Source organism: Symphodus melops (genome assembly GCF_947650265.1).
Source record: "Symphodus melops genome assembly, chromosome: 8".
Taxonomy (NCBI): Eukaryota; Metazoa; Chordata; class Actinopteri; order Labriformes; family Labridae; genus Symphodus; species Symphodus melops.
The window spans coordinates 26,655,302-26,673,475 of NC_136698.1; the positions used below are offsets into that span (position 1 = coordinate 26,655,302).

General features: G+C 43.9%; 1 protein-coding gene across 6 annotated transcripts; it reads left to right on the forward strand.

Moving 5' to 3' along the window:
• Positions 1-17,238, forward strand: slain2 (SLAIN motif family, member 2). 6 transcript variants are annotated; one of them, XM_079350807.1, is made up of 10 exons: positions 1-790; positions 4,686-4,828; positions 10,721-10,888; positions 10,974-11,147; positions 11,231-11,584; positions 11,826-11,978; positions 12,847-12,933; positions 13,760-13,798; positions 14,220-14,427; positions 14,724-17,238. In XM_079350807.1, exons 1-10 carry the CDS (start codon positions 309-311, stop codon positions 14,785-14,787), a joined length of 1,872 nt encoding a protein of 623 aa, XP_079206933.1. In that variant the 5' UTR covers positions 1-308; the 3' UTR covers positions 14,788-17,238. The 6 variants fall into 6 exon arrangements, with proteins under 6 accessions (XP_079206933.1, XP_079206934.1, XP_079206935.1 ...); XM_079350808.1 differs by having other exon boundaries at positions 12,850-12,933; XM_079350809.1 differs by lacking the exon at positions 13,760-13,798 and having other exon boundaries at positions 2-790.
• Positions 17,239-18,174: the final 936 nt, after the last annotated feature.

The window sequence follows — 18,174 nt, forward strand, 5'->3', positions numbered from 1 at the left end:
AGGTGCACGTGGAAATAGGTGTTGGTTACGTGCTCGCTCCCGACCTCGAACGCGATGACGTGTCCACTCCGCCGCCTGTTGGTCTTTCACAGTTGGTGACGAGTGTTATGAAAAATGGCCTCAACCCTGCCCGTGAGCACGGTAAACCGGAGAAGATGACGATGTTGATCTTTTTAATTCGGGTGAACACTCAAGTGTCTTCTTTGAACACGTAGATTAAAGTGAAGTTAGTACAAACGTCCAGAGAAACGTCTAGAAACGTCACAGACCGCCGCATATATCCGTTGGGGCGCTCGCGAGGAGCCGTTATGGAGGATATCAACTCAAACATCAACGCGGACTTGGAGGTGCGGAAGCTCCAGGACTTGGTGAAGAAACTCGAACAGCAGAACGAGCAGCTCCGAAGCCGGTCTACGATGTTGTCCTCATCCGGAGCTATGTCAGGGAACCACAGACCACTCAGCGCCGGGTACGAGTCCACGTCCCTGTCTACAGCCGGTCTGGCCGGCTTCCCTGGGGTGGGGTTCGGCGGAACGGGCGGCTGCTACGGTGGGCTGCTAGAGAACAACCGCTGTTTGAGCCCCAGACTGTCCTATGACGGCGTCAGCTTCAGGAAGGCGTACGAGTACGAAGGGGCATCGGCCTCTCCCTCCATGCCGAGTATGAACTCACTTTACTCGGACAGCACAGGGGGGGGATTTCACGATGAAGGGGAAACCTCGATCTTAGACGAAGTGGAAATCTTAGACCTTGAGGACATGGATTGTCTCCATGAAGACGAAGACAGCTGGTGAGTGACAGACTTGTTTTGCCTTCCCTGACTCGTCTGTGTCATCAAATCTGTTCATTGACTGAGCACAGCTGCTTTAAAGGGGGACATATTATACCCCCTTTTTTCACTTTTTTAACAGCCCCTCTTTGCTCTAAATGAAACATCTGTGTTTCTGAGCTTTGGTCCAAACATAACATGAATGAAGCACCAGAGGAATGTTTGTGACCCTGTAGAAACCAGCTCTCTCTCAACGCTCTGTTTTGGTGTGTGTCTCTTTAAATGTGATTAGCCCCGCCCCCTGAGTTATCCAAGTAGAATTCACTCCTCTGTAAAGACAATAAAAATGGCAGAGCTGTAAAAAAGTTTTACTCTGGTCTGAAGGTGAAGTCCATGGGTGGAGATACCAGGGGAGGGGAGGGGATTTTCTTACCAGAGTCCAACTTGTGATGTCACAAACTCAGGAAATTCGAAGCAGAGCATTTTCCTCTGTGTTGTAAGACTCAAACAGATCACAAACAAAGAACTGGATGGATGTATTTCAGATTTTGTGTGTCGATAGACACTCAGGTTACAGAAATAAATCTTCAAAAACACTGTGAAAGTGGATTTTTTATAATATGTCCCCTTTAATGATCAGCCATGACGCCTGGTATAAAGAATCACAGTTGGTAGCTTGTGTGAAGTAACAGTAGTCGTCCTTTGTGGAGAAGTGTTTGGCCTGTCTGGTTCTCTTGGACCCCCTCAAACACACAAGTCATTTATTTATGACATTTTCATTCAGGTCTTCTACAGGACTTAAAAGTGACTGAATGAAGTTGGTTCCTTCCAGGTACCCGTACTTCTGAATGAAAAGTTGTAGACAACGTTTTTTTGTGTGTAATACACAGGGATTAAATATTTGAAAATACTGAGAAGAATAATGCCTGAAAGTTAACCCTTTTACATGAAATACTTCCATAGAAGACGTTTAAAATACAAGGCTCATGTACAAGAGCAAAAATTGATTTAAAAAAAAACAAAACAAGAAACAAAAACAGGGTTTAAAGCTCTTTGAAAACATTAATGGCCATACTTTAACTCCAACCCAAATCACTGCATCTTAACCCCAAGCTAACCTTTTTAGCTATCGTTTAAATGTAGGAAGTGACTACTACGACACATCCTCATTCTTCAAGTTTTCCCTTTTACAGACTTAATGTTTAAATACCTTATCCTCTAAATTTAAAACGTGCTTTCCCTAATTTTAAACAACCTTTCAACTCAGTTACAAAGGAGGAAGGAGCTTCGCTGGCTGAATGATGCTGTCCGGCAGGTCATGTGGGCGATGCCAAGCCTCTCCTCGGACTGAATGATCATAACAGACACGCTTTGTCATCGCAAATCTCTGTCTATTATGTCATGTATTCCTACAGTCTTGCCAGCAGGCCTTTAAAACTCCAACTCTCAGCTGTCCAAACCCTGAATCCCCCCCCACCGATCATCTGTTGAAGCATTTTTGCTTGCCCGTGTGATGTGGCAGATTTGCTTGGCTTGTCCTGGCAGTGATGGCAGGAGACCACAGTGTGTGCAGTCAAAAAAAAAAGAAAAGAAACTGAAAGTCCTGCCCAGCAGTCATCATGTGGGAGATGTAGCCATGGTTATATTCCTTCCCTCTGAATTCCCATTAGCAGAAAAGTTGGCAAACATCCACAAAGTGCTCTGCAGCGAAGTGAGAAAAAAAAGGCGTTTGAAATCCTCTCATCATGCAGGAATAGATGCTGTGTGTCAACAAACAGAGCTCATCAATAAAAGAAAAAAGGGTCATATGGAGTTTCCTGAGGACAGGATGACATCATGATGCTCTCTTTGTTATCACAGTCATCCTCACAGCCCACATGTTCAACATACTCCTGTTTTTTTAATCCTCTCCCAGCACATTGTGTTGGTATTATTTCCTCTCGCGCTGAGCAGTTCAGGTTTTTAGGGTTATGTGGCTTTGCATAGACACACTTTAGAAGTGTAATCCCTGAAACTCCCGAGTATGATTGGATTTGTGCTGCTGTCTAAATCTCTCTCTCTCTCTCTCCCTCTCTCGCGCATCCTTACCCAAGGAAATCCCTGGAGAAGGCAGTCGCACACTGAGCAGAGTTACACGGCCGATGTCAGACATGTTGGCGAGCTGGTTGGGTTAACGGAGGCTCTGAAAGGAGCGTAGGAAACCGGATAGCTTTGGATTGGATTGTAGAGAAAAAGCCACTGACTTGACATGAACGTAATCATGGGCTGTCCACAGATTATTTTCCTCCCCTTTGTGTCTTGCAGGAACGGTTGTTAAATTGGCCATTTCCAGGATAAGGACACTATAATAAGCTACATTAGGGCGCACCTCCTGGTGCACTTTAATAATATGAGTTCCTTAAACTACGCACGCGGCTCCTCTTTGGTAGAAAGCCAGCTTAAAGCAGCATCTTCTCCTCTTGTACTTGCAGCGGTGAAGCGATGCCAGCGACTGAGCCGACCACATCACACTACTTTCAGACATTGCTCACTCATGCCTAACAGAGCTAGTCTCATTATGCCCTGGCTGTTTGTCAGCTCTCTGGATCAGATTGATATCTGGGATTACTGCGTAGCTCCCGCCAGCTCCCGTCATAGACTCCTGTAATCCCTGAATTAGCTTGAAAGTGGATCTGAAAAAAAAAGCTGCAGCAGCGCTCCACCTTTGGATAGGTGACTGGTCAGCTGCTGCATGTGGACCTGACAGCTGTCATTGTTGCGTGGTTTATCAGTCAGCAGTAGATATACTGTGTGTGCTGTGATGGTCGCAGTGTTGATAAACACAGAAAATGGGCAGTCCCTGATTTCCGCTCTTTAAACGGTCTTTGCCTCTTAATGTTTGTTGCTCTCATCATGAAAGGCTTCCAACAGAGCTGACAGCTGCTGACTCAGATTTCTCTGCTAAGTAGAAACTCCTCACTTTCTTTTTCCCACTCAAACAAGAAACTCACATTTTCATTTATTACTTTTACACAGACAAAAAAAAAGTGGCAGATTCAGTAATTCATGACCTTATTATATTGTTATTATATTACAGTGTAGCCTGGAAGTTAGTTCTGCAGCTGTGCATACCTTTCTGAGTGTCCATCTACAGTGGACAATTGATTTGCATTGGCGTATTGCAATTTCACAAATGAACAAACAGAAGCTTATTTCAGCTGATGTGTAAATAAATGCATGTGATGCAAGTCGCTCTTGGTCACTTTCATTTTGTCCAAGTAGCTCTGAGATAAATAAAGGTTGGAGACCCCTGATTTACACCCCTCATCCATGAGGCCAAAGTGGTTTGTTGAGTGTAAAAATAATTTTTGCTAGATTTTTGCTTTACTCATTACACCTGAACTCCATTAAACTCTTCCAGGTAGATTTTAAATCCTGCATGTTGGCATTAAAAAGACTCCACACACGTTGAGGAGGACATGTCACATCCCGCAGGCAGAGTTCAGACACTTATATAATCAAATCAAAGAGACATTGATGCTGTTCTCAAGGCGCCAAACTGTTCCTCAGAGACGTTGTTTTATACTCAGAACGATCTGTGTTTATACGTCCTGCCGTGTCATCGCTGTGCACATTCTGAACAGGTGGTAGCGTCTTGAATAATGAATGAAACAAATCAAATATTAAATATAAAAAAAGCATCTAAGTCAAACCAAATATTAATTTTTAGCAAACCCCGTCTGCTTCATCCGTCCTTGTCTTCGCAGCCTTTCTTATATAAAACCAAACACTTGTAATCCCCTCGATCTCATTTCCTCTGGGAGCTCACGTCCCATATGAGCCGTCATCTCTCCAGACTCCTCCTGTGCCATGATTGCATTTCTTTATGAACACGCTGTTTATGACGTTAATTGTGTGCGCTGTTTTTCTTTTACAGGCTCTATGAGGCCAAACTGGACAGTCCTCTGCAGAAAAACTTGAGCCCGATTGTTTGGTGCCGCCAAGCTCTTGACAACCCGAGTCCTGAGATGGAGTCAGCCAAGCGCTCGCTCATCCACAGGCTGGATCTCACCCTGTCAGGTAAACACCTCGGCCCTAAACATGACGCATGCAGTCTCAATGAAAGCATCAACAGGAAAAGGGAAACGCCCAAAACAATCATGAACAGGCTTCTATTCAGATATTAACCAAGCTGTGACACACACACACACACACACACACACTCACACACTCACACAGTGTACATTCACAGGTTGGGACACTAATTTGACACTGTCACGTTATCAATATGAAAGTACAAAGACGTGATAGCAGAGGTCCTTTTAGTAAGACAGACGGTGTGTTAACCTCTCACAGTTCATTTAGTTTAAACAATAGTCTTTTCAGGTCAAGGTCATTTTCATCACGAGGACAATTCTAGTTTATTTCTATTATTAAATGAGACTATTTTTAGCACCTTTTATAAGGATCTGCCTGCGTTAAAATAATCCGATTCCAGCACAAAGAGTTGATAACTGTTGCACATGTGATAATATGCTAATATAGGGATTTTTAAAATAGTGCAAATCCTAAATGAAATCACGTCAGGTCAGAGTTCAAGCATCTGACTCGGCTTCAGCTTAAGACTGTGCGACCGCTTGGTTTCCTAACTGCACCAAAATAGAACGAGCGGTCACACCTGTTCGGTCCTGGAGCCGCTAAAAACCTGAACGTTGACCTTTACTCAGTCCCATGACCCTCCTGTGGATGAGGTCAAAGGTAAACAGCCTCAACAAGCAGGAGGTAGAGCTGCTAGTCACATGACGTGTATGAAGTGTTTTATTCTTTGTCAAAGATGATCTCTGTTTGAGTTTCATCTCGAACACCTGAAGCAGTCAGAGAGTTTAATCTGATATGCACAAAACATTAGGATTATTATTCTTATTGCAAAGAGTTGAAGTTAATGGGACTGAGCTTCTTTAATAATCAAACATTTTTCTTTCATTGATTTTTGTACCAAAAAAAAAAAAAGAATCAATGTTGTAATCATGATTTTCTTCAACCGCTTTTACAACCACTGCAAATAATTACCAACCAGTTACAGACGGGTGTATCATTTATCATACAGCTTCCCTTATTCTAAAGAAAAGATGAGGTGTGTGTGCGCGTGTGTGGTCGGTCAATCATTAATGCCCGCATACACGGACGAGTTGGTAGTTTGACTCCATTTAGTGCTGGAGTTAAATTACTAGTTATTGAATAGACTCAGTTGGGATCTCATTAGATCTTAATGTAAACTTGTTTTTTGTTGCTATTGATGCTGTTTATATTTCCTGTTTGTTTGTTTTTTTTAGCTTTTTTCCCCATTGGGGATCAATAAAGTTTATCCTTAATATCCAGTTATAAAACAAAGAGAAGCTTAACGTTGAAGTGCTGGTCAGCATGCAGACAGTTACTAAGGACAGGCCTTCGACTAAGAAGACAACACTGTGTGCTGCACAGTGTTTATCTAATGACAGCTGAGAGGGCTTATAGGAGAGCATCATGTGTGTGCGTGTTTGCACATTGGAATGAGTGTCAGAACACTCGGAGACGTGCACATCATAAAGCCTCATTGTTACATCTAACGTCGTGTGTGTGGGGAAGAAACGCTCGATTTGAAGCTCGTCATGGGCTCCTTCAAAATAAGATCCATTCCCTCTTTTATTAAATCCACTGAAGGTTAAGGCAGGAATGGTGCCAGTTTCTATAAAACATCTGTAAATAATGTTGTTTATGTTTCGCTACTTTGAGATTCAGAAAGTCTCAGCAATCTCACAGTGTTTTATTTTGAAGGATGATAAATAATGAAGGGATGTACGATAACGTGACAACAGTCGCTCAAGTTTTTAAAGTGGACTTGGAGCCCTCAGAGTATACTCTAATGGTTTTATAATGAGGGGAGGACAGACACACACACACACACACACACACACACACACACACACACACACTGCCTGGTGTGAGTTATCTTAAAATATTGATTTCTTTTTCATCAGTAGGACCTGGAACTACTCCCACATGTTGCAGGTCGTTTCCCCGTCATTCCGTGTTCAGTGTTTTATATTAAGGAGGTTTAGGCATCGTAGAAAAACACGCCCTCTAAGAACTTTGAGCTGCAGTATAAAATATCACGTCACTACATCGATAACTTGACCTTTACACGACCTCTTTGGAAAAGTAAAAGGAGAATCTGCTGCGATTTAATGTACAGAATAAGGACCTGGCTCTTCTTTGTTTTTTAGTCTTTGTGCTTCGTCTGTGTCTGCTATCTGAGCTTTGGACTAATTATAGTCATTCCCTCAGTGAGGACGCCCGGCCTCAATCCTGGCAGCTAAACTGAGCCGGGGTCGTTTGCGTTGGTACAGCGGTATGCCCATGTGACGGATCGTGTTGAGCAGTCGGCTGCTGAAGGTCGTTCACTGGGAGAATTAGGATCTAATCTTCTGGAGGGGACGAACGAGGAAGTCATTCAAGAGAGACGATATCTGTTGACTGCGGTCTTATATAAATATTAATAATATATTAATTCTGCTGTCAGAGCAGTTTAAAGTTTCATCATGAACTGAGGAGAAGTCTCATTGAAGATTTCAGATTTCTGAATGACTCAATTTTGTCTTCGTTATGATCACCATGCGGGGTAAAAAAAAAAAAACTTCAGTGAATGTGGCCTAAGATAACCTTTAAGACGTTAGTCAGTCTTGTAGCCGACTAATAGCAGGAGCGAGAAACTCGGCGAGGATTAAATGTGATGGTTCTGATCTCATCACTGAAGGTGTGGTCGGACTGGAAGGACAAAAACGTCATCCTCCAAAACCTGCCGTCACTCCCTGCATGACGCTCTGATGCTCTCACACGGAGACGGGACAACAGAAAACTTCCGATGAGTCGTATGACCAACTGGACATGTGGTTGAAACATTTTCATTAAGTAAACGAAATATCTGATTTTTTTCTTTTTTTCTTTGTGAAAGACGTTATTTTATTTTGAAAGGAGCTTTTTCTCAAGCCTCAGTGCAGACACACCTTCGTGGCCCCGGGCTACTCTCTTTCACACCCAGTTTGTAATATCACGGAAAACCCTGCAGCCACGGTGTCTCTTCACTTTGTGTCAAAGGAATTTGCACATTTGATTCATGGCGGATTTAAGGCGGAATGAATCGAGAGATTTAAGCGCCACGGAAAAAAAAATAAATCAGCCAAAGAATAAGAAAATAAATGTGCAAAAAAAAAAAGCACAATACAAAATACATTCATGTATTTCTTTATATTTCACTTTTTTTAAGTGACATATGTATTTATATTATAAAGCTTATAATCTAACTGCTTTTACTGGATCAATAAACTGCACTTCCTGTCCAGTCTTTATTACATCATTACATCAATCAATACAATTTAAATGTAGACTAGTTCACATGATTTAAATACAGTTATTGCTTTAGATTTGAATCACTTTTCTTTTTACATATTTTTGTTGACTTTGTTTATTCTTCATATTTCGTTACATCTTTTTATGAACGTGAACTTGAAGCGTGCCAGTCAGGTGACCAGAGCGCACGCCGGTTAAACTTAAACCTCCCAAGGTGACGCGCCTCGGTTATGTAACTCCAAACAGGGAGGAGACGGCTGAGCGTTGAGTCAGACTGAGAAACAGTCCCGACACGTGTTGAACCCAACTCAAGCGTTTGTTTCCACTGTGTTGTTGTGACAGCTGTCCTGCACACAGGACCCGAGAGACCCAAAGTCACATGACTGACCTTTTTTTTTTTAACTCCTGTTTAAAAACAAACATTTTAGTTAGTTACCTTCTCCCCTGTTTACAGAAGCTCCTCTGTTTGCTCCTCTCTTGTGATCTGCCTCAAGCTGCTTAAAGCTTCTTCTTCTCTTTATGAGCGTTGTCTTCTTCCATTCCCTTCGCACCATTCAAGCCCTGCAGGCGTAAATTTAATACCAGGCCTCTATGCTCCGACTTACTTTTCAGCTTTTTTTTTTTTTTTTTAGCTTGTTGAAACGGCCCTGAACTTTAATTTCCGAAGCTAAAGTGGAAAATCCCGTCGTACAGTTTCAAACCACAGTAAATCAGTGGCATCAAAAAGAGCGGGGAGAAGAAGAGTGATGGTGTTATCGCTCTCTTACTTCCTGCGGTATTTTAGGACCGTCTCGTTTGGGGACTGATCAAATCCCTTCAGATCAGATAGCGTCTCTTTCTGGTGACATGTTGACCATCACTCAGATCACTGACTGAGACTTGTTCCCGGCCACAGTAACAGCACACCTTCAGTCTGCTGTTGTCGACTCTCGAGGAGAGAACAAACAAACACTAGTTTCACAAAAGGATTTAGTTTGAGTTTACCGACGCACACTGAGGATTACTGCCCAGTCTCATGATTAAACAGCCACGACCTTCTCAGGACGTTTGACTTTTAGGATTTGGTTGCACAAGTGTGAACTTTCATGCTTTTTTTTTTCTTCTATACAATATTAAGTAGTACTCGTATTGTTTAATTACAGTATAAATTGCCATGTGGTCTGCTTTGTCTGCAAGAAGGTCAGGGGTTCGATCCCCAGCTCCTGCAGTCGTTGTCTAAATTTCCTCGGATAAGACACTGATTGCTCCTGCTGCTGCACATGGGGTGTGTGTGTGAATGCACGCTTGTGTGTGTGTGTGTGGGTGGATGATTTGCACTGTGGGGCAGTACAGTGTGTGAATGTGACGTAGTGAGAAGGAGAGAAAAGTATACCAAAGAAGAGTTTTGTCTGATTATCCGTCTTGAGCTTCACGGTGCACGGACACTTCAGATGATTCAGCCTTCATGCACATTCTTGACACCGGTGTTTCGTTCCGTTGTTTGTTGAACATCGCAGTGCTGTTGACATTCCTCAGTAGATGATCCACAGGGAGAGCAGCAGAGTGGACACGATGGTATTTCCTAAATAATGCAGGAGGAGAGGGAAAGGGAGGAGCTGCTCCTTTCCAGCCACCAACATCCAGCTGTGTAAACACCGAACAGAAGAAACAGAGATGAGTGAACAAGCAGCGTGTCCACAGTCTGAGTCCAGGACTGAGAAGAGACTCTGACTGATGCTTGCTAGCTTTCATAGAGAATAGCATTGTGCTGTGTTGAGTGTGTGTGTGTGTGTACGGACTGAATGGCGTGCATTGTTCAGTGATGATGTAGGAAGTTCCTCTGCATCAGGCTCTCACTCTGCATATGCTCTGAGAGACTCGAGCAGACTGTCAGCACACTGTGCAGCTACACAGTGCTGCTGTTGTGTGTTAGAGGAAGTCTGTGAACTTGCTGCTGTGGACGTGTAACACTGAAGCATGCCAGCTCTTTGTTGTTGTTTTTTCCAACACAAGCCTTTACTACAGCCACCATTTTTTTTTTTTTTTTTATGGAGTTAAAGAATTTCAGATGACCAAAATTGGGACAGTCTAATGTTTAGTCAGCTCTGGAAGCCAAAGTAAAGCATGTCTAACGTTGCACCGAGGAATCACGGGACTCCTGTGCGTCACAGAAGAAGACTTCCACAGATGTGTTGGTCGAACATCTGCATTCAAATGAGTGAATGACGACCTCTCATGGGGAAGGTTTCTGACAGCAGCAGCCACAGCTTTGTGTTGATGCAACATCATTGATCCATAAATAGTTCTGTTTATACATCTGTGTGAAACAAGTGCAGGTTAAATGTCACTTTCTGTGCATGGTCTCTGGTAATGCCCACATGACTTCCACCCAAAGGGAAACAATAAAGGCTTCTATAATCTATGCATGTACATGTAATGCTAAAGGTTTGTGGCCAAAGTTTCAAAGTAAGATAACATCATCGACTCCCTTCAGAGCTCTGTTGGTGCATTTAGATTTTTAAGGATAGAAACATGTTAATTTGTAACTCATTGGTTATATTTCCTGATGTTTTGTGACCTGATTTGTTTGTTTTTTTTACTCGACAGCCAACAAGCGACGGAGCCTGTACGGAAGTCCTTACAACCAGCAAGGTTATGGAAGTCCTTACAGCACGAACGCAGCCAACAGCCCCTACAGCAGCGGCTTTAACTCCCCCTCCTCCACCCCCAGCAGAGTGCCCATCGTCAGACAGCAGCTCATGCCTGTAAACACAGGTACTGCTCTTTTTCTTTACGTCTCTCAAAATCTTTTTTTTTATCGTTGAATTTGTAAAGTATAAACAAATGTTTTTCTTTCAAGTGCACCAGCGAAACTCTGCGGCAGAGAGGAATCCTCCGGCGGTGAGCCCTCAGTCGTCAGTGGACAGCGAGTTGAGCACCTCGGAGATGGACGAGGACTCAGTCGGCTCCTCGACGACCTACAAACTCAATGATGTCACTGACGTCCAGATACTTGCACGCATGCAGGAAGAGAGTACGTACCTGCACGCACTGAGCTGTATTACTGTGGAAGCGAGCGGCGTTTTTTAACCTCACTGCGTGATTGTTGTTGCTCAGGTCTGAGACAGGATTACGCTGCCACGGCATCCAGACGGAGCTCAGGCTCTTCCTGTCACTCCCTGCGGCGCAGCACGTTCAGCGACCAGGAGCTGGACGCACACAGCTTGGAGGACGAAGAGGAGGCGGTGCACCCGGCCTTCCACCTCCCCTCCAACCGCTTCAGCCCCTCCCCTCGACACTCTCCCCGCGCCTCCCCCAGGAACTCGCCCCGCTCCCGCTCCCCGGCCCGCTCCATCGACTACAGCCACAGCCGGGGCTCGCCTCAGCCCATCATCAGCCGCCTGCAGCAGCCTCGCCACTCGCTGCAGGGACAGGGCCACGACCTGCAGACGAATGTGGTGAAGAATGAAGGTAAAATAAGTTGAGAAAAATATAAATCTTTAAACCCACAAACCAGCAGGACTCATCTTAATTGGCTGAAATCATCTAAAAAGTGAGCGATGCAATTTTTAAATAAACCTAAATCTAACGGTGAGAAGTCAACGACAGGGTCAGAGGTCATCCAGCGTTTTATACCGGCTTAATGTAAATCAGGATTATCCACTTTATTCTGCACATGCTCATTGGCTTCATACTTTTGTTCCTGTTGCAGAGAAGCTGCGTCGTAGTCTTCCCAACCTCACGCGCTCCTCGGTGGCGGCGGCGGCGGCTCAGGGTCCAGAGCCCGTGAAGAACAGCCGCAGCTGCGAATCCAACCTGCAAGTGCCAAACGGAGGCTCTCCTCGACACCAGAACCAGTCCACGAGTGAGTACAGCAACAGAACACACGGACCTCCCCGCCCCCCCTTCGAGTCTTTGTTTTTGCTTTCCGACTTCACTCGAACCTTCAGAAACACGACCGGCTCCGTCGTCTCTCGTTTCACCGTGCGAGCGGGGAATCCTTTTTGAATTCTTCTGGCTGCAGCGACAACACGAGGAGGACCGAGCTGCTTCTGTCGTGTCCTCTCCGTCTTTGATCACTTTAGAATAATTCCTCTCATTATTCACACGCACCCTTCTCCTTCACGTCTTACTGTCACTCGCTGCACGACGCCAGCAGCCACACGTCAGGTCCAAAGCACCTCAGTGACACTAACAGTGATGGTCTTATGGTCTTTAGGAGCTTAGACTGGTACCTCTGTGAGTTAAGAGTATCCATTTGATGTAATCCTGTAATAGGAGATGAAGATAATGGTGTGGTTGTTAATCCAGGAGCTAATCCCTCCTCCTGTGGAAGACGAGTAAGAGAGGACACGAGTCAAAGGGCGGATTCAGCTGCCACAAACATCCCTCTGACGCTTATTTACACATGTTTACTGTCTTTATGACGAGCTTACTGGATGTTCACTCTCCCCGAGCTTTTGGCTGCACTCGGCATGTGAGACACTTTGATTCCCGCCTCTCTTCCTGACTTTGCCGTTGAGCATGCGTTACTGAATGAGCCTTCTCAGCTGACAGCAGCACTGACACTCTGCTCTGACAGCTCCTTCTTCCTCTCCTTCTTCTTCTCAAAGAAAGAAGCTCCAGAGCCCCCTAGTGGCCTCAAACTGCATTGCAGGCTTCCTCGCCTGTTTTCCCCTCCTCCATGAGACAGAATGAATTCTGACCTCCGTGCTAAATGTCCGTTTTTCCAGCAGCAGCTCAACTCCCGAGATACTCGACCCCTTCTCGCTCCTCCCCGAAACCCAAACAGCACCTCCAAAGCCCAACAGCCCTGCGAGGTAACGGCTTCCTCCTGACCCAGCGGGAGGCTGTGAGCTCAAACTCACACACACACAGACACGCGCACAATGTTAGCCTGTAGGTGACTGACGCACGTGGAGGCGAGGACGTTACATATTGGGAGCGCAGTTTTAGTTTTCTATTTCTCAAGACACGATGGAAAGGAGATGAGCTTGTTTCAAAACCACGATGACAATTTAAGATCAAAATTCAAAAAGGGAAAGTTGACGACGCGTGTGAGGATTGTGTTGGCGTCAAATTAATCATGCCCGCAAAAAAACCAAAAAAAAACCTGTCACATCAGTGTGTTTGTGTTTGACATTCAGAATCACGTCGCGATCGATTTTATGGGAGTTTTTTTTTCTTCGCTTGATTATCATTTTAATTTGGATTCAGTTATACAGAAGATGCTGTAAAAAAAAATACCCGGATGTTCTACTTCATTCACTCCAGTTTTACAGAACGAAAATGTTTTTTTTTTTTCTTAATCTGAACCACAGGAGACGTCACATGACTGAAGAACTGCTCGAACAGCACATATCATTATTGTACAAATTCATATTGTCTACTGTGTTTTTATCAAATTGCACCCTGTTGACTGATGTGTCTTTTTCCCTGTTGATTCTGAAAACTTCACAGTCAGCAGTTTTAATGATGAAATCTGTTTGCCGCTTTTTTTTTGTGTAAACATGTTCAGAGATAATCCAAACGCTACGACACTTTACACGCTGCATCCAGTAGCATTAGTTTCTCATGGTGGTTAAAGAGGCGTGGCTGTGTTTAAATGAAGGCCTGTGTGTCTCTGTTGTCTCCGTCTGTGTCTAGTCCCGCTCTCCTGTTGCTTTGGAGAAGAAGGTGATTTCAGTGAGTATTCACTGAGATTGTGATTGTGGTTCCTCGCCGTGGTCGTTTTTGATGCCGTGTTTTCTAGTTTTCACTAGTTTGTGCTTTTTTTTCTGTTTGTATCACCTCCACAGACTCAGTTCATCAGACTCCTTTGTTCATTTTTTAGAACGTTTATTTCGTAGCTTCTTCTTCTTCTAATCGTGCATCCTAACAAGGTTTGACTCCATTTGTGAATTAGTAAAATAAACGCTGTATGTTTCCATGTGTGACAGATGTTTGGTATACAGTATGAGGAGACGCATCATACTGTATATTCCTCACATCTCTATGCAGTAGATCATACCTTCATTGTAGATCTCCACACACCTGTGAGAGCTTTGTACCTGTGGAGGCGCTCTAACATGATCCTGACTGTGTTTCTGCTTCCGCCCGTCTTCAGTCCCTTCTCCCAGCAAGCTGCGGACTCCGGCCACCCCGTCCCCGCTGGCCCTGAGGCAGCCTGTAAAGGCAACGTCCAACCCCAACTCTGCCACCTCCACGCCCACCCGCTCCCTGGCTCAACCACGCAGCGGCCTGCCCCGCCCCAGTGCTAACGCGGGAGGGGGGATCCCTCTGCCCCGCAGCAAGCTGGCCCAGCCTGTGCGCAGGTACGAACTCCACCGACCCGTTCAAACCTGAACTGCAGACGTGTAGCGGTGTGGATCAGCAGAGCTCTCCGTGTGAAGCTCCTGATGCGTGCTCAGACGTCGTTCCTCTCCAGCGTCTGAAACACTATGTTAAGATATTAACTTCAATGTAGCATGTCAACAAACGAAAATACATTGAAAAGAGCAGAATTGAACTATATAGAAAAGATATCATAAAGTTTAAAGTGAATTTAATCAGAGAGAAAGTTCCTGCGACTTGTCATCGTTTGATCCTGGGTTTGTTTTTGTTTTCACAGATCACTTCCTGCTCCTCGGAGCTACAGCGCCACAGGAGACAACTGGAGAGAAGGTTGTTACTGAGAGGAGCCAGCAGGGGGCGCCCTAATCAAACGATCAACGTAAGGAAGCGGACATTTCAACATGGCACTTTATCTTCCTACACAAACTTTGACAGTGAAGAAAGAGAGAGAGAACCTATGTTCCAAAAAACATGGAGACTTTATAAAGAGAGGATGGTGTCGCCCCCCCCCCCCCCCCCCCCCCCCCTCCCCAATGGTGTTCCTCTTCGGGGTCTGGCTCTGGATCGGGGTCAGGCATGTAGTGCAGACCAAAAGATGCCAAAGAAACCAACCCGGCTCCAGCAGAGAACACGTCACCTGCCTTCGTTTGACAGCAATCCTCCGTCAGACAGTCCATGTTTCATCGCAGACCCCCCCCCCCCCTTCTTTTTCTTCTGTCATCGCCTCCCTCAGGTTGAAATTTCTCTCTTTATGCTCTGTGTTGAACAGATTGCAGGCGAGCGATCTCTATGCTGTGCAGGTGACTGTCCCGTGATGTTCAGAGAGTTGTTGATGTGTCGCGACGGTGAAAGCACCTCCGTGTGGGGTAACCATGTTTAAAACAAACAAAAAGAAAAAATCTTTCCTATCGTGAAATCAGCCAGAATGTATGCACAAGTTTGTTAAGGAAATTATTTATTCAAATTATTTAAAGAAATGTACGTCAAAACATCCATATCAGTATTTTGTTTAGAGATTTCAGTTTTTTTTTTAACATTTTGAACCTCAACTGCAAGCTAACTCTCCAAAGCCTTTTTTTCTTTGTAGTGTAAAATCAGGACTTGATTTATTGACGGATCGGCCAAAGCCTGACTTTTACTCCAGTCTGCCAAGATAATACTTGTTCCATTTAAAGTGCTAATACAGAGAGGTGTACTACAAGGTAAGAGCATCGTCAGGCTTTCTTTGCGTTAGCTCGCTGGATAAAACCTCGAGCCTCGCTCAGATGAGAAGTGTCCGAGAGGTGGTGACCAATTAACTCAACTTTCCTCCTTTTTAAATCTGTCGTTTGAAAAGATTAGTATGGAAACACACACTCGAGCATTTACGCCCGACTCTGCCCTCTAGTTAAAGAAAGAGGGACGAGCTCGGAGCTCACTCTGGTGCAATACATCAAATTTAATATTGTAAATGGTCCCTTTACTAATAAAGTTAAATCTCATTTGATTTTTGGCCAAATCCAAAGTAAAAAGTATTTATTTGGTACATTTATAAACCCTGCATTGTAGCTTCAAGCACATCAATCGTTCATGTACGTGGCAAGAAATGGTGTCGCTGTTTATTCTTCAGTTTTCAGGGTCTGAATGATCTGCGGTTCTCTAGCAGGAGCAAACAGGGGAGGGTCAGATTCCCTGCATCGTGAGCTTAATGCATGCAGGTGACCTCACAATGATGCAGGTGACCTTACAACGATGCAGGTGACCTCACAATGATGCATGCAAACCAGCTGTAACTGCAAGGCTTCATTCTGTGGCGTCACAGAGTTATCGTACGACAAGCTTGCACATGTGACTCGTCACGTCGATGAGGATCTGCACCGTAGAGAATAACATGAACGGACTCATCTGTGAGCGGGTGACACGTTCAATCCAAAACTATCAACTTTTTTTTTTTTTTTTCCCAGGTTCATTTTGTGCAGCGTTATCCAGGTTAAAAGAGAAGCTAGCTCTGGCTTCACTGATCAATGATTCTGGATTTGTAGTTACAACTCCTCCGACGTGAAGTCTGATCTTCAGCTGACGACTGAACCGAAGTCAAATCAAGATCAAAACAAAAAGCATCATCGCGAAACATGTTCTTCATGTTCAGCCAGTGACACCCAGAGAATCTTCACGTGATTCATTAAACTCCCAACACAGATTTACGTCCGTGTGCATCATTCGCGACAGGAGAGGGGAAAAAAAGAAGTCTTGAATAAGATGCTGGTTCAGTTGAGTTTTGCTCCTGTTTTACCTCCCGTGCTCAGAATCAAAAGGTGTGTCAGTGTTCGGGGAAGAATGTGCTGATCTTTGCTGTGGTGGCTGTAATGAAACTAGTGCCTATAATTTAAATTTCACTTGAGTTTGAACATCACGTTTGTTTGTTTCTTCATCGTTTGTGCCATTTCTTGCTTTTGCCAATAATATTATTTTTCTGCAATTTTTTTCTATCTGCTTGATTGATTTGCTTGCCTGTTTGTGTTTTTGTAAATGAAATCAAAACATTTATAATTGCTTTAAGAAAAAAAAAAAAAAGTTTAAAATGCGCCTTCATATTTATAACTGATTGCTCTTTATTCTGTAAATGAAACTATTTATTAAAGAGAGAGGTGCCTCTGTGGGATTCGGTGGGAAGCTACAGCGAATGTTGCAAAAAGACGTGCCACACCTTTTGTGTGAAAGGTTTTTGTTATTGAACTTTTTTTTATATCCACAAACATGACATTCAGTTGCCTGGTGTACAATTCACATTTCAAATAAAAGCTGAAACCTTTTTTTTTCTCTTCCTGCAGTCTTTGTATCCTCTGCATATTTCACTACATCAACATCGAGGTTTTTATTGACAGATGACAGAAACCTTTCGTCCAAAATATGTATGACGATAAAACAGCAGTGTAGTAGGGCTGCAGCAATTACTTACACTATTGATTAATCTGCATATATATATATATATATATATATATATATATATATATATATATATAGGATATTTCATTCACTAGGGTTCACTACAGGCCTATGCTGTTTGCTTCAACATTTTACAAAGAAAAGAAACATTCAAATTGAAGCAGCTAAAAATCAGCATTTTCTTCTTTCATTTTTTTTTTTTTTTTTAACTCTGGACATTACAAATTAATTATTTAAATGGATATGTTGTTTTGTTTAACAAATACTTATTTGATTTGAGGTTGTGACTTTATCAAAAAGCTGTAACATGTTACCTGCTGAAGACTCTGATTCTGGCCTCATGTTTTGTTGCTGCTTTCTTGGTAGAAGCAGAAAACTTTAAGTTTTTACAAGTTTATACAAATTAATTGAGTACAGCTAAATATCTGTTATGCATGTGAAACCAGTGACCACTTTTTTACAGCTTTTAAGGGGAAGGTGGCTCATTCAGTATTCTCCACACAGTCCACGGAAGCATCACGTACCTGGAGTCACCCGTCGGTTAATGGGGGACACACAGAGAGTCTCCAGGAAGGGGAGGAGACAGAAGAAAGCCTGAGTCACCGACTGCTGCAAGACCGTCCCGTCCCAGTCCCGTCCCGTCCCGTCCCACTCCGGCCTCAGTGCCCTGAAGACGAGTGACGTCAGAGCAGTCATTCTGTGTGTCACATACACACATCCATTAAGCTCATCTCATTATGTGACAGACACAAACACAGAGAGCACTTTTAACACAGTGCTGTCATGATCCCATCCTATTCTTC

Coding starts and splice junctions, on each gene's coding strand:
- slain2 (XM_079350807.1), top strand. CDS start 309: ATGGAGGATATCAACTCAAACATCAACGCGGACTTGGAGGTGCGGAAG. Junction 11,585..11,825: donor GAATGTGGTGAAGAATGAAG/GTAAAATAAGTT, acceptor TTCCTGTTGCAG/AGAAGCTGCGTCGTAGTCTT. Junction 14,428..14,723: donor CTGGCCCAGCCTGTGCGCAG/GTACGAACTCCA, acceptor TTGTTTTCACAG/ATCACTTCCTGCTCCTCGGA.